The sequence below is a fragment of the Octopus sinensis genome, linkage group LG26 (assembly GCF_006345805.1).
Source record: "Octopus sinensis linkage group LG26, ASM634580v1, whole genome shotgun sequence".
NCBI classification, from domain to species: Eukaryota; Metazoa; Mollusca; class Cephalopoda; order Octopoda; family Octopodidae; genus Octopus; species Octopus sinensis.
Window position 1 is genome coordinate 15776766 of NC_043022.1, and position 17500 is coordinate 15794265.

At 40.0% G+C, this 17500-nt stretch overlaps 1 protein-coding gene and 1 long non-coding RNA gene across 3 annotated transcripts; both read right to left on the reverse strand.

The window, feature by feature from the left end:
• Positions 1–638: 638 nt before the first annotated feature.
• LOC115224687 (ras-related protein Rab-35-like) lies at positions 639–5306 on the reverse strand. Of its 2 annotated transcripts, XM_036513657.1 has the most exons (4): positions 4695–5306; positions 2188–2287; positions 1103–1130; positions 639–1040 (listed from the first exon to the last, which is right to left on the reverse strand). In XM_036513657.1, the coding sequence occupies exons 1-4, from the start codon at positions 5032–5034 to the stop codon at positions 987–989; spliced, it is 522 nt and encodes a 173-aa protein (XP_036369550.1). In that variant the 5' UTR covers positions 5035–5306; the 3' UTR covers positions 639–986. The 2 variants fall into 2 exon arrangements, with proteins under 2 accessions (XP_036369550.1, XP_029651403.2); XM_029795543.2 differs by having other exon boundaries at positions 639–1130.
• Positions 5307–5761: 455 nt separating this feature from the next.
• On the reverse strand, positions 5762–8388 carry LOC118768006. Its single transcript, XR_005003930.1, has 2 exons — positions 7862–8388; positions 5762–5900 (listed from the first exon to the last, which is right to left on the reverse strand). It is a non-coding gene; the product is annotated as an uncharacterized LOC118768006 (long non-coding RNA).
• Between the last annotated feature and the right edge of the window lie 9112 nt (positions 8389–17500).

Sequence of the window (17500 nt, forward strand, 5' to 3'; positions counted from 1 at the left end):
TATCTAAATCAATCATCAACTATCAGATAATACGACATCATATACTTATTAAAAACCTACACAATAGCAATGAGATTAGACATTAATACAGTACACAATCAATATGGTGAGATATAACTAAATAAATATAACAAGATATAAAAATACATATACATTATAACTGACAGCTGTTTCGGCCATGAAGATAGGTATTCCGAAAAAGAAGGTAAGAAAGGTAAACAAAAATGAAAGAAAACAAAGACAACAGACTTATTTATTTATTCATTTATTTATTTCTTATAAAAAGGTTTCTTATTGAAACCAGGAAGATTTGGATCATTGAAGAAACTGTTAAATATGAAACTATGATAATTATGGTAAGTTGGTCACGTGACTGTGCCATTCTCTGAAGAACATAAGGAATGTGACTGACGGGGAATATGAAGACGCAATTGGAAAATGAAGCAAAGCCCTATACGGTTCTAATACACACACACACACACATACACGCACGCACACACATATTGTTTTTGTTTTTAGTTTTATTTTTGTTTTTGTTTTTTGTATTTATATTTGTGTGGCTTCGTCCGTTTTTTCTGTCCTTGTTTCGTTTACATTCGATCCTTTTTCCAAGAAATCTAATGCTCGCAGCTTAGTTTTTCCTTGGGGCTGGGCCGTTTCGGAGCAAATATCAGGATTAATCAGCCGAAATTTGCTGTGATGATCCGGTTTCTGACTGAAGATTAAAGGCTTCGAATGACGCGTCCGTTTTTTGTGTTCGTTTCTTTGTGTATTTTACGTTCATGTTCCTTTTTTTATATATAATTTTTATACCTATATATATATATAACACTGACAAACACACGGAAAGACCCATCCACACACCAAAATTTTGAAATCCTACATCCATTTACTTATCCATTTCCGGTCGGCACTTCCGGCTGTCGCTTAGAATCATATCGATCATTCGATAAAAGAGAGAAGATATCGATTCCATTGTGTCTAAATCAACTTCCTGATAAATCAGACCAAGACTCGCTGCAAGGTCGGTCGCCTGTTTTTCGCTGATGAGTCGCTGTTTCGAACCGTCGTTCAGTCCCACGAGAATAATTCGTGATACAGGGGAAGCTTTTTGGAAGATTTTGGAACACCTGTTGAATACATGAAAACAATTGTAACATATTGGATTGGAAGCACTCCGTCGGATACGACGATGAGGGTACCGGTTGATCCGAATCAACGGAACAGCCTGCTCGTGAAATTAACGTGTAAGTGGCTGAGCACTCCACAGACACATGTACCCTTAACGTAGTTCTCGGGGATATTCAGCGTGACACAGAGAGTGACAAGGCCGGCCCCTTTGAAATACAGGTACAACAGAAACAGGAAGTAAGAGTGAGAGAAAGTTGTGGTGAAAGAGTACAGCAGGGATCACCACCACCCCCTGCCGGAGCCTCGTGGAGCTTTAGGTGTTTTCGCTCAATAAACACTCACAACGCCCGGTCTGGGAATCGAAACCGCGATCCTATGACCGCGAGTCCGCTGCCCTAACCACTGGGCCATTGCGCCTCCTGTAACATATATTGGCCAGACCGGTCCATGAAACTAATAATGAAATATTTTAATTGATAAATAAATTATATTATGTGGCCTTCGGGCCTTTTTCGACAACATTAGCAACAAAATAAATTATCATTTTCACAGTGAACCGTGAGAGTACGGACGATATCTTTATATATAAATGTGAAGTTGTGTGTCTGTCTCCTACGATTTAGATTCCTAACTACTCCCACATTTTGCGGTGCAGCGTAACCAAAAGCGGGTATCTTATAGTCGTGATTCATATCGAGCTCTTCTGGGTATTAACGCGCGTCTACGATGAGTCTACGATTTAAAAAAAAAATTACCATAATTTTTTCCCATTTTAATGCTTTTTTTTTTGCTATTATATAAGGGAAGTAACTCTCTAAAAATGTATTATTAAATCTCAGAACGTAAAAAGCTACAGTAACCCCCCCGCCTTTGTGGTTAACCATATTGAGATGGCTATTATACTTTACATCTCTAAAAATGCTTATATAGTTATTTCCCTTACAAACCCGAGCAACGCCGGGCGATACTGCTAGTTGTTAATAAGTACAGAAGATTCGGACGCGAAAATGCTAGTGGCCCCTTTTGACGTTGTTGATAAAGAAAGGGCTGGCTTACCATTTAGGGACATTGACGAAGGTTTCTTTGTTTGTCACATCGAATACAATCAAATAACCGTGAACGATTGAACGGTGCGAAATTTCCCATTGGGCGTCGGCTACAATAAACAACAACAACAACAATAATAACAACAACAACTATAGCAACAAAAACAACGATGACGATAATAATAATCCTTTCTACTAAAGGCATAAGGCCTGAAATTTGGTGGGAAGAAACTAATCGATTTCATCGACCCCAGTGTTTCACTGGTACCTAATTTATCGACCCCGAAAGAGTAAAATGCAAAGTCGACCTCTGCGGAATTTGAACTCACAGCGTGGAGACGACGAAATACCTGTTTCTTTACTACCCACAAGGGGCTAAACACAGAGGGGACAAACAAGGACAGACAAACGGATTAAGTCGATTACATCGATCCCAGTGCGTAACTGGTACTTAATTTATCGACCTCGAAAGGATGAAAGGCAAAGTCGACCTCGGCGGAATTTGAACTCACAACGTGGAGACGACGAAATACCTGTTTCTTTACTACCCACAAGGGGCTAAACACAGAGAGGACAAACAAGGACAGACAAACGGATTAAGTTGATTACATCGACCCCAGTGCGTAACTGGTACTTAATTTATCGACCTCGAAAGGATGAAAGGCAAAGTCGACCTCGGCGGAATTTGAACTCAGAACGTAGCGGCAGACGAAATACCCATTTCTTTACTACCTACAAGGGGCTAAACACAGAGAGGACAGACAAACGGATTAAGTCAATTACATCGATCCCAGTGCATAACTGGTACTTAATTTATCGACCTCGAAAGGATGAAAGGCAAAATCGACCTCGGCGGAATTTGAACTCAGAACGTAGCGGCAGACGAAATACCCATTTCTTTACTACCTACAAGGTGCTAAACACAGAGAGGACAAACAAGGACGGACAAATGGATTAAGTCGATTACATCGACCCCAGTACGTAACTGGTACTTAATTTATCGACCTCGAAAGGATGAAAGGCAAAGTCGACCTCGGCGGAATTTGAACTCATAACGTAACGGCAGACGAAATACGGCTACGCATTTCGCCCGGCGTGCTAACGTTTCTGCCAGCTCCTCGCCGCCTTAATAATGATGATGATGATGATTTCATTTATCTATATATATAAAACTGAAGTTATCTGTGTGTGACAGGTTTGGCAGCCTTCAACTGACACTATCTCCTCCAAGACCCTGCGGCGCAAGTTGACCAAAATTGAGAGTATGATAGAAGAAAGTTTGCTCTTCCTTCCGTAGAAGGAAAAATTCAAATCGGACCATGTTAACACCAAATATTATTTACATCAAAAAGGTGCTTTTTTTCTATGAAAATCCCTATTTTTTACGATTTTTTTAAGGCTGCCATCTTTCGGTGTATTTTAACCAGAAAAATGTTCACTTAAAGACAATAACAAGCTACATAAGGCAAAATTTTTACTTTTCAAAAATTCCAATTCTGAAGGGTCGAAACAAACTCGAGCAACGCCGGGCGATACTGCTAGTTTACCATAAGGGCGAAGGATGAGGGGGCCAATACAGAGACAGACAGAAAGTGTTGGGATTTACATGTAATAAAGAAATGATAAAATAATTATAAAAAAGAAGTAGATACAATGCAAAAGAATGGACATGTACATGATATAGAAAGGTTAAAAAAAGTGTGTGTGTGTGGGGGGGGGGAAGATGATAGAGATGTGGCCCTTCAGATACAGAATAACCTTTAGGGATAATCGAGGAACCCTACTGTCCGAGATTTCTCTGAAACCCCAGGAGCAAGTGCCCTCTCCAATTCCTTCTCTCCGACTCAAAGGTCTACACTCCAAGAGGTACCATCCACTCTTGCCATTTTCGCAACTTTCACCCACCTTTCGATAAACTCACTCGAGGACAACGCACTTCCCTCTCCACTCTCAATTTCCTTATAATGATGTTGATGATGATGACGACGATGATCGATGACAATGATGATGATGGTGATGATGATGATGATGATGATGATGATGATGATGGAGTGGCTGTGTGGTAAATAGCTTGCTAACCAACCACATGGTTCCGGGTTCAGTCCCACTGCGTGGCATCTTGGGCAAGTGTCTTGCTGTAGCCCCGGGCCCGACCAATGCCTGTGAGTGGATTTGGTAGACGGAAACTGAAAGAACCTGTCTATATATATATATATATATATATATATTATATATGTTGTGTGTGTGTGTGTTTGTGTTTGTGTGTGTCTGTGTTTGTCCCCCTAGCATTGCTTGACAACCGATGCTGGTGTGTTTACGTCCCCGTTATTTAGCGGTTCGGCAAAGGAGACCGATAGAATAAGTACTGGGCTTACAACGAATAAGTCCTGAGGTCGATTTGCTCGACTAAAGGCGGTGCTCCAGCATGGCCGCAGTCAAATGACTGAAACAAGTAAAAGAGTAAAGAGTATGATGATGATGATGATGATAAGGGATTAGTTTTATTAAACCACTTACTGCTGGTGTCCTTCAGATGGAGAAGAATTCTTTGCCATCTTTTTGTATCTTCATCTGTTCTTCTCTGCAACATATTATGGCTGAGTTCACCTCGGTGGTTCAAAACGCAGTTTTTCTTCACGAATTTATCTATCAATGAAGCTTTCCCCGTCTCAGCTTCTCCGGTAACCACCAAGTTAACTTGATGGATCGATTCATCGATTCTTCCTCTGCTTCCGTCGTCTCTATCTTCAGTGAAATCGCTTGCATCACCATAAATCTTCTTATTGTTCTTGTTGTTATTATACAGTAACGTGTAACGAGCCATGGAAACTTGGTGGAAATAACCGGTGGCGCACATTTTGTCAGATATATTTTTTATTAGTGACCGGAGAAAATAAAACGAAAACAAATGGGAAAGAGAATTCTTCTATTTTGGAGGTGCAAAAGGCTGAATGGTGTTAATGGCGATGTTGTGGATGTGACATCAAAGTGTTTCAAGAATGCGTTCTATTTTGAAAAAGGAGGGTTTTTAAATTTTTTCTATTGATCCTTTAAAATTTTTCTATTGATCCTTTAAAATTTTTCTATTGATCCTTTAAAATTTTTCTATTATCCTTTAAAATTTTTCTATTGATCCTTTAAAATTTTTCTATTGATCCTTTAAAATTTTTCTATTGATCTTTTAAAATTTTTCTATTGATCCTTTAAAATTTTTCTATTGATCCTTTAAAATTTTTCTATTATCCTTTAAAATTTTTCTATTGATCCTTTAAAATTTTTCTATTGATCCTTTAAAATTTTTCTATTGATCTTTTAAAATTTTTCTATTATCCTTTAAAATTTTTCTATTGATCCTTTAAAATTTTTCTATTGATCCTTTAAAATTTTTCTATTGATCCTTTAAAATTTTTCTATTGATCTTTTAAAATTTTTCTATTATCCTTTAAAATTTTTCTATTGATCCTTTAAAATTTTTCTATTGATCCTTTAAAATTTTTCTATTGATCCTTTAAAATTTTTCTATTGATCTTTTAAAATTTTTCTATTGATCCTCGGTGTGTTTCACAAGTTTTTTTTTGTATTTCTCCCAAAATGGCGAATGTTGAACGAACCCAAACGGTTAAAATAATCGTGTCACAACTGAACTTCAGAAATCCGACCGTGTTAGCGGTCTCAGCAATTTGTGAGACGGATATGGAAAAGTCGTAGGCGTTGCTGTTCTTCCTAGATAACGAAATAATAATAATAATAACAATAATAATAATAATAATAATAATAATAATAATAATAATAGTGATAATAATAATAATAAATGGCAAGAAAAACCTCTCAATGGCAAATATACAAAGAGAGCTAATAATGCCGATGTTGACAAAGTCGTTACCCATCAATGGTTAGTGTCTTCTGGCTTAAAATCAGAAGCAGAAGGGTTTATCATAGCAACCAAAGATCAATGCCTACCGACACGGAACTACCAGGCCAACATATTAAAGAACAGCAGTAGCCCAACATGTCGAGTATGTCAACAACAAAATGAAACCATTGATCATGTTGTCTCAATGTGCAGTTTTCTTGCACCTACAGAGTATCTCAACAGGCATTATAGAACAGCACAATATATTCACTGGGTAATTTGCAAAAGCCTGGACTTGCCCCGTGATAAAAACTGGTGGGAACACAAACCACCTCCAGTGCTTGAAAAAGATCACATCTCACTCCTCTGGAATTTCACCTTTCAAACTGACAGAAAGATAGATGCGAATAGGCTAGACATTATATTGAAAGACTTCAAACAAAAATCATGCCTCCTCATTGATATGACTGTCCCAATCGATATAAATGTATCTGTCAGGACCTACCAAAAACTGAGCAAGTATAAAGATTATGAAATAGAAATGAGCAAAATGTGGAACCTCAAGACTAAAACAATACCAGTTTGTCATAGGTGCCCTGGGAATGATAGCAAAAGGGGCTGGTCGCTACCAAGCTTAGATACCAGGAAATCCAAAAATGGCAGAAATTCAAAAGAATTTCTCATGGGAACTGTCCATATCCTACGTAAAATACTGTCTATGTAATCTCAAATTTTAAAACAGACTCATAATTTTCTTGTGTCTTCTTAAACATACATATGTTGGGACATCAACGTTTTGTTTGCAAACCATAAAATATTACAAAGCGACATTTAAGACATCAAAATTGACTAGGCACCCTTTTTACACACACACACACACACACACACACGCAAATATACACACATATACATAGAGAGACTGAAAGACAGTGAGAGACAGACAGAGAGGCAGGCAGGCAGACAGATATATATATATATCTGTATATAGATAGATAGATAGATAGATAGATAGATAGATAGATATAGATAGATAGATAGATAGATAGACAGACAGACAGATAGATAGATAGATTGATGGATAGATAGATAGATAGATAGATAGATAGATAGATAGATAGATAGATAGATAGATAGATAGATAGATAGATAGGGAGAAAGAGAGAGAGAGATGAAGGCAAAACAACAAAATCCCCTGAAATACGTCAATAAGTCCCTACCCGTAGCTTCCAAGACCACGGGATCTGATGGTAAAAAACCATTCTTGGAAACAAGAGCTGAAATCTATAAACGAATCTTCGAAACAACAGGCGACAATCGCGAAGAATCCAACGATTTTCAACAGCTTTAAAAACAAAGGAACGCAACCGCTGAATCCAATTGCACCGTATTCGGCTAAGATAACAACCCGACTTTGTGGCTGTGTGGTAAGCAGCTTGCTTACCAACCACATAGTTCCAGGTTCATTCCCACTGCGTGGCACCTTGGGCAAGTGTCTTCTACTATGGCCTCGGGTCGACCAAAGCCTTGTGAGTGGATTTGGTAGACGGAAACTGAAAAGAAGCCCGTCGTATATATGTATATATATATGCATGTGTGTGTTTGTGTTTGTGTGTCTGTGTTTGTCGCCCTAGCATTGCTTGACAACCGATGCTGGTGTGTTTATGTCCCCGTTACTTAGCGGTTCGGCAAAAAGAGACCGATAGAATAAGTACTGGGCTTACAAAAGAATAAGTCCCGGGGTCGAGTTGCTCGATTAAAGGTGGTGCTCCAGCATGGCCGCAGTCAAATGACTGAAACAAGTAAAAGAGTAAAGAGTAAAACATGCCATTACCTTAAGAATGTAAGCATCCGCGTGTGTGAGAGTGTGTTTGTGTGAAGTCAAATCGGTTCTCATGAGCCACCAAGTTGATGTCGTCTTCGCCAAAATAGCTGAGACGAATGTGGACGAAACAAGACCACCGTCCACCTTGTATTTATAATCGTATGTATGCTTTCCAATTTTACACAACTGTAATCATCATCATCATCATCGTCGTCATCATCATCATCCTCATGGCTTCGTTGACTCGGTAAGATGCTTTGTAGGCGTGGTTTCACGATTCTCTTTTAACCAATCAGTTATCAGGAACCCAGCTAAGTCTCTGTAATTATTCGTTATTGTTGTACTTACCGTTGTTGTTGTCGTTGTTGTTGTTGCTGTTGTTGTTATCATTGTTAGGTACAGCGCCGTGAATGAACAATTAATGTCGGGGCAATGGGAAGAAGTTTGTGGATGTGTTGACTGTGTGAGGGGTGGGTGGGGGGGAGCGGGTTATTTCTGTGTAAAGTCAACCACCGGAACTAAGCAATTATGGCCGCATTTGATGACATTGCTGTTGTTGCTGCTGTTGTAGGTTCATCTGAGTGAATGCATGTGTGTGTATATGTGTGTGTGTGTGTGTGTGTGTGTGTGTGCGTGCGTGTGTGTGTGTGTGTCTGTGCGTGTGTGTGTGTGTGTGTCTGTGTGTATCTCTATAGGCTCGGGTGGGAGTGCGCAGGAAGAATCTGGCTTCCCAACCACATGGTTCGAGGTTCTGTCCCACTGCGAAGTTCTTTGGGCCAGTGTCTTTTACTATAGCCTCGAGCCAAGCAAAGCCTTGCGAGTGGATTTGGCACATGGAAACTGAAACAAGCCCGGCATGTGTATGTGTATATATAATATATATATATATATATATATATATATATATATATATATATTATATGTAGAAAAATACAAACTGGGACAAGAACGTAAAACATTTAGAAGACGATACAAAAAACACGGACGGGACATTCGAAGCCTTCAATCTTCAGTCAAGAACCGGATCATCCTCGCAATTTCGGCTGATTAATCTTGAGATCGCTCCGATCCGGCCAGCCCTAAGGAAAAACTAAGCTACGAGCATTAGATTTCTTGGAAAAAGGATCGAATGTATACGAAACAAGGACAGGAAAACGGACGATGCCACTATATATATATGTAGTAGATCTTGCAAGCATAAAGTGAATTCGATCCACCACAGCCAAATTTAAATTAACACTGCAACAGAACTTTCCCCACGATGGAAAAATGGTTTTTCTCTGACAGCAGTTTTACATTTTCCAGATGCCTTTAGCTAGGCCGAAATAATGTCTTCTGAATAATGTATGTATGTGTGTGTGCGCGTTGGTTGGCCCTGTGTTATAGTAGAAGACAGCAGGACTGAACCGGCGACCACGATGCTGATGTGATGACCCTCCCAAGACACAAGAAGATAAGATATTTATCTTAGACTAACTGAAACCATTGGGAGCCTTTTAGCAAAAACGTTTTTGCTTACACATCGTGACATGAAATATATAAATAACACCAACAAATATAAAAATATCATTCAACACTGTCTGGATAGTGTGGGCCACTAAAGACTATATCTTGAGTCAACGTCTGCATTTAAAGAAACCGAATTCTCATAAGTAAGGGCATTGTTAAATGTTATATTTTCACAAGGTCAACCGAACTACTCGGTACACACGAGGGTGTTAAGTGGGTTAAATGTGTGCATTCATGTGGAGCAAACAAATGATAGGGTAGACGAAGCTTCACTGCAAAATGCCCGAGGTTCAACAACAAGGTTTTTTTATTAACAAAGAGTACCTCGCCGGGTACTCAAAAGGAAAAATAGACTAAGTGATGTCTTGTCATGAAAAGACAATAAAATCGACAATTTAAAACAGTATTTACATGTGTTAATAAGTATGGTGGGAAAAACGGGTATGTATTATATTTTAGCATGTGAATTATTTACTTGGTAAATAGTAGTAGGAGCACTCCGTCGGTTGCGACGATGAGGGTCCCAGCTGATACGATCAACGGAACAGCTTGCTCGTGAAATTAACGTGCAAGTGGCTGAGCACTCCACAGACACGTGTACCCTTAACGTAGTTCTCGGGGATATTCAGCGTGACACAGAGAGTGACAAGGCCGGCCCCTTGAAATACGGGTACAAGAGAAACAGGAAGAAAGACGGAGAGAAAGTTGTGGTGAAAGAGTACAGCAGGGATCACCACCATCCCCTGCCGGAGCCTCGTGGAGCTTTAGGTGTTTTCGCTCAATAAACACTCACAATGCCCGGTCTGGGAATCGAAACCGCGATCCTATGACCGCGAGTCCGCTGCCCTAACCACTGGGCCATTGCGCCTCCACATGCGACCGGTATAAGGCGGCGAGGAGCATGGCAGAAACGTTAGCACGCCGGGCGAAATGCTTGGCGGTATTTCGTCTGCCGCTACGTTCTGAGTTCAAATTCAGCTTCTTTTCTTTGTAAGGCCCTTGTGGCCAATTAAATGAATAAAAGAAGCTTTCTCCCCAACCTCATGGTCCCGGGTTCAGTCCCACTGCGTGGCACCTTGGGCAAGTGTCTTCTACTATAGCCTCGGACTGACCAAATCCTTGTGAGTGGATTTCGTAGACGGAAACTGAAAGAAGCCCGTCGTATATGTGTGTGTGTGTATCCCACAATCGCTTGACAACTGATTTTGGTGTGTTTATGTTCTCGTAACATAGCGAGTCGGCAAAAGAGACCGATAGAATAAGTACTGTTGTAATTTAATCATCTGATTTGATATTTTGGAATATGAAAATTCCTTCTTCAGATATCCCTAGGAATTGATCGAGTCACTGCTATAATCGGTTTTCCAACAGCTTTTTTTTTTGTTTGTTTCGGAAGCGTCTCAGCAGTGGTCTCATAAGGCGGCGAGCTGGCAGAAACGTTAGCACACCGGGCGAAATGCTTTGCGGTATTTCTTCTGCCGCTACGTTCTGAGTTCAAATCCCGCCGAGGTCGACTTTGCCTTTCATCCTTTCGGGGTCGATAAATTAAGTACCAGTTACGCACTGGAGTTGATGTAATCGACTTAATGTCCTTGTTTGTCCCCTCTATGTTTAGCCCTTAGTGGGCAATAAAGAAATAAGCAGTGGTCTCACGAAGCTCCTTCTGGAATTCCTCATGAGAAGTGCGTGAGGTGGGCCATGTCAAAATCTCGTGTGTGTTGGGCACATCCGTAGCGCTGCTTCATATTTTTATAATTAAATATTATTTGGAATTTTATTTAAAAAAAACTAAAATGTTTTGTGTATTTAAGAAGAATAATCAGTTTATTGCTCATAAATTTTGACAATAAAATCTTGTATGCCCCCCCCCCAAGGGTCATAAGGACTCCCAAAGGTCGTATGGACAACTGGTTTAGATCCTAAACAAGTAACGCAACCTAGTAGGGATATAACCAAGGTAGACGAGTCCAACCGAAGATTGTTCACAAGAGTCTGTTTCTGGAACTCTTCTGCGTGTGAAGACTAATTCAGTCCTTGTTGCTCCACTTAGATCAAGAGTGCAGGCTAAGGTGCAAAATACTTGTGGCCCTAAGTTTACCTGTCGAAAATACGGAAGGGTTTCAAACCATTCGACAGTTTTAGTCACCGTCAAAGAATTTAAAACATGTTTTAGTAGTTCTTGCAATCTCTGCCTGGGCCAAAACATGTTGAATACGTTAGTATATATATGAATATGTATGTATATATGTATATATGTATGTATGTAAAAGTAAAAAAATACACAAACTGGGACAAGAACGTGAAACATTTAGAAGACGACACAAAAAACACGGACGGGACTTTCGAAGCTCTCAATCATCAGTCAAGAACCGGATCATCTTCGCAATTTCGGCTGATTAATCTTGATGTATGTATATATACATGTCTGTGTGTGTGCTTTGCGGTTAGACACACGTGTGCCGAGGCAGTACATTTTTAGTTCCTTTATGCGTGATATTAAGGAGTGCACAATGATTCGACAGGTAGTCGGTCGTACGACTCTATGTCAATGTAAAATTTTAAAAAAACAAAGCAGGCAAAATGGCCTGTAAATATACCACACAAAGCACATTTAGGACAAATAACCTGACCAAATGAAGAAACAACCTGGTGGAATCGTTGGCGTATCATTGATCCCGTCGGGATTTGCACTCAGAAAAGTAAGTTTCAAAACTTGATGTACTTTAAAATAACATATAAATATGATTTTTTTTCTGACTCTGCCATGGCCATAAAAATACATTGTCATTGTAAAATAACAATGGTTTCTAATTTTAAACGTACTTTAAATTTTTTTTAATGCTTTTAATTTTTTCTGAAAAAAAAAAAGGAACAAAAAAATAGAAATATTTAAATAAGGGAAGAATGTGTTTCTTTATGTAATTGTATTTAAGCAATGTATGTCTATATGGTACCGTATTTTGTGAAAATAACAAGCAACAAAATATGACAGCTGCTTCATCATTGAAAATCAATGTCTTTTGTTTCATCCGTTCCGTTTGTAGATAAATAAATCGCTTTATCGTCTGTATTCAGTGAAAAATATTTTAAATGGTTTCAACCATCAGATCGCTTTATCGTCTGCATTCAATGAGAGATAAAAATCACAGTATCATCTGTTGCATAATTTCCCGAAATAGACCCCTTTTGTAGATAATTTCATTCGATATGGTTTCAGTAAATATTTTCATTTTGTTATCTGATTAGAATTTTTAAAAACCTATTGTTGTTACATATTACAAATACTAGGCACGTGGGATCTTTTCGCTTTGACTGGCAGATTTTTAAAAATAATTTCTTTGCAACTAAACACTTTTAAACTTCGTATACTGGTAGAATGTGTTACATAAAACATCTTTTTCTCTTGGCTTTCTTGAGAAAATTCTATAGTTTGTAAGTTATTTGTTGTTTAATTTCTTGCATTTCGGCAATTTCAACCAATCAATGACGTCTACTATAGCCTCGGATCGACCAAAGCATTGTGAATGGATTTGGTGGAGGGGAAACTGAAAGAAGCCCATCGTATATATATATATGTGTGTGTGTGTGTGTATGTATGTGTGTGTGTGTGTACGTGCGTGTGTGTGTTTGTGTGTCTGTGTTTGTCCCTCCAACATCAGATGACAACCGATGCTGGTGTGTTTACGGCCTCGTAACCTAGAAGTTCGGCAAAAGAGACCGATAGAATAAGTACTAGGCTTACAAAGAATAAGTCCTGGGAGTCGATTTGCTCGACTAAATGTGGTGCTCCAGCATGGCCACTGTCAAATGACTGAAACAAATATAAAGAATAAAAGAATGTATAAATATATATACCGACAAGCTACGTTTCATGGGACAGAATCAAACTATTTAGAATAATAATAATAATAATAAAAGAAATGGAGAAACTTTCAAAATACAAAGACCTGGAAATAGAGGTAACCAGAATGTGGAATCTAAAAACAGAAACAATTCCTATCATAGTAAGCGCATTAGGAATGATAAAAAAATATTCAGACAAATACATAACAAAAACACCAGGACTTACAAATATATATATAACATACAGAAAATTGCACTACTTGGACATTGCACACAGCCAAAGTAAAACACTTTCAGTACAGTAACCATCAGAGCATCACAGCAAACCACAGCACATACCCAAGGCACACAAAGCTGCTCGGTAGTGAAGTGAAAGCATGTGATAAAAACAAAACTACTGAATAATAATAATAAGAAGAAGAAGAAGAACAAGGAGGAGATTAAGAATATTGGAGCTGCCGTCAGGTTGGAGGTGATCCCGAAGACAGCATTGTTGGGTACAGCTTGCATTCTAACCCGAAAAGAGATCGATAGATTGATCTCGCCTTAACGAAACCAACACCTTGCATTACCTGCCAGGTTTTGACGGGGAAGAGAGGAAACCCTAAAGTAACTGGAGGTGGGATACTATGACAGGGCTGGTAAAGTAGGGATCAAATTGGAGAGGAGCAGAAAAGACGGCCCCAGAGTCGAAAACAGTAGATGGACAAAAGTCATCGATGGCCTATACCTATTTCTTCATTGCCCACAAGGGGCCAAACACAGAGGGGACAAACACGGACAGACATAGGTATTAAGTCGATTGCATCGACCCCGAAAGGATGAAAGGCAAAGTCGACCTCGGCGGAATTTGAACTCAGAACATAACGACAGACGAAATACCACTAAGCATTTTGCCTGGTGTGCTAACGCTTCTGCCAGCTCGCCGCCTTTCGATGGCCTATACCCCATCTACACACACGCATGCACGCACACACACAGGCACACATATACACACGTCTTGTAAATAATGAGCGGAGGGGAAGGGAAGAGAAGTCGTTTCCTTAAGCCTGCCGTGCCAAGTGTCAAACTCTTCGTTTTGATTAGCATAATGAGAGATTAACCTGAGTGGGGGAGAGAGAGGGGGAAGAGAGAAGGAAGGGGAAGGGAGACAGGGAAAGGGTGCAAATGATTTAACTAAGAACTAGATATTACACCTTTTATATCCAAGCTGTAGATTCTCATTTGTACCTGCTGAGGTGGCGAGTTAGCAGAATCGTTAACACGCCGGGCGAAATGTTTAACAGTATTTCGCCCATCGCTACGTTCTGGGTTCAAATTCCGCCGAGGTCGACCTTGCCTTTCATCCTTTCGGGTCGATAAATTAAGTACGAGTGAAACACTGTTGTTGTTGTTGTTGTTGTTTGTTCCTTCTCGAGCCATGCCTGGCTCATAAGAGCCGGTTTCACGGTTTCATTGGTGTATGGGTTCCCCACCTGGACGGGGACGGACGCCGGTCCATTGCGGGTAAGCTGCTAGAGTGAGAGAAAGTTGTGGCGAAAGAGACAGCAGAAGTTCGCCATTACCTTCTGCTGGGGGTCCCTGGAGCTTAGGGGTTTCGCTCATAAACACACACATCGCCTGAAGTTCGAACCCGCAATCCCTCGACCGCGAGTCTGCTGCTCTAACCACTAGTCCATGTGCCTCCAGTGAAACACTGGGCTTGATGTAATCGACGAGTCCCCTCCTCACACACACACACCCACAATTTCAGGCCTTGTGCCTTTAGTAGAAATGATTATAGGTACCCTAGTGTATGCAGCAATAGATTTGCGTAAAGGTCTGGATACACTGGGGTTTTCCAAGAAAGAACAAGAAAAATTGAGACGCTTCTTTGCAACGCGGTCGATCAGCGGAACAGTAAATATATGTGAAACATTCTAAAGATTATCAGAGTGAGTTTCCTGGAAGGATCATATATACACAATCAAACGTATGTATACAGCATACACACATTCTCTCACTGATACACATAAGCATGAAAAAATAATGAGACCCATACACAAAAAGAGCTATGTATACCCGTTACAAGAGTTCAAGTATATACAAACGTATAGGCCTACATATGTGCGCATATATGAGGAGGTCTTTAACATATTCTTCATCTGTGCAACTGTTTCGATACGTAAACGATAAAACGGTTTGCGACATTGGTTGGTGACTGGATTAACTTGTGCAAAGAACTCGGAGTAAATCTCCAGCAAAGGAAATGCATATGTGCAAACGCACACACACACACACACACACATATGTGTGTGTGCGTTGATTGATATAAACATACATGCATACATAAGATGCATACATGCATATATATATATATATAAATGCATATATGTATGTATGTATAATACACACACGTATATATATATATAATATATATGTATATTATATATATACATATATATATATATATGTATATCCATTTCTCTGGAAATTTACATCTACACCATTGGAATCTGTGCATACATACAAAGGATTAATTCACCCTCTCTGTAATGCTAATAAGCAGGAATTGAGACCCACCTCGTTGTAATTAACAATGGATAAATTTGTCTTCTGTGAGTATATAATCCCTCATCATATCTATGGAAATTCATATGGATTAGGTCACCTTCTCTGTGATGCTATCAAAACTTTTTTAAAATTCTGTGATAAGACTGTACATCATCTTTAAAGAACTTTAATGAACTTTAGAAATCTGTTTAATTATCTACATTACTTCATGAGTATAGCCTCAACACTAGGATGTCTAGAGAACTTACATGTATTTTAGCTGATGAGTACGGGACTCGTTTATATGCTGTAATCTTTGCAACTTTTTAATAACCTGTCCTTGTATGAAACGATCGTACTAATACCTATCCATTCTTGTTGCTTCTTTCTCGCGTATATATGTATATATATATATATACATATATATATGTATATTATATGTATATATATATATATATATATATATATATATATATATATATATATATATACACATACATACCATGCATTCTTACATACAGCATAATCGGCTGTTTGTATATATATATATATATATATATATACACATACATACATACATACATGCATTCTTACATACAAGCATAATCGGCTGTTTGTGTATATATATATATATATATATATATATATATACCACTTCACCCTACGTGGATACCCCCTCACCACTATCCACACCGCCCTTGCCAGAGCACGGTCCGTGGACCGTGTATCTGCTCTCTCTCCCCGAACCCGCCCTGTAGTCTCCCGCCCCCTTTTCCCCTCACTTACCACCCCACGACCCTACGTCTCCAACGCACCATCTTCGATCGAGCTTTCCGTCATCTCCAGTCCGACCCGTCCACTTCACACCTCTTCCCTAACCGACCCCTCCCCTCTTTCAAACGAGCCCACAACCTTCGAGACCTTTTGGTCCATAGCTCCTTCCCTGACCCTACCTCCCAACCCGGCTCGTTCCCCTGCTCCCGCCCACGTTGCCGCACTTGCCCTTACCTCTCCAACACCACCCGCCTCACTAGCACCCACCATCGACCCTATCCCATCATCCACTCCTTCACCTGCACCTCCAGCAATATTATCTATTGCATCTCTTGCTCTCTCTGCAATTCCTTGTACATCGGACAAACGGGACGCCGCTTGGCTGACCGGTTCGCGGAACACCTTGCGAACGACACACCGGTCTCACGCCATTTCCGCTCCACCGGTCACTCCTTGCAACACCTATTTGTGTTCGGTTGTCCTTACACAGAGGCCATCCGGATTCCCGTTTGCGCCGTGAACAGGAATTAATCTTCTCTCTTCGCTCTTATACGCCATTTGGTCTCAACTCTCCCCCCCTCCTCATCTAACCCCCCTCTCCTCCCCCTCCTCACCTATCCTTTCTCCCCCGACCCCCACTTCTTTCAGTCCTTCATCCTTTCACCCCTACTCCCCTTCCCTTCTTCCCTCTTTCTCTCCTTTCTCCCTCCCTCTTCTCTTCCCTCTGCTCCCTCTCTCCCCTTCTCTCTCCCCCTCTCCCTCTTCTTCCTCCTCCTTCATCCCTCTCCTCCCTTCCTTCTCCCCATCCTCTCCTCTTCACCCTCCCTCCCCCTCTTCTTCCCCTCCCCTTCTCCCCCTCCCCCTCTTCTCCCCTCCCCCCCCTCTTCTCCTCACTACACAACACATGACTTTACACATCACATCACATATGATGTGCCATACTAATACACACACCAACTAATACATACTAATACGTACTAATACATACTA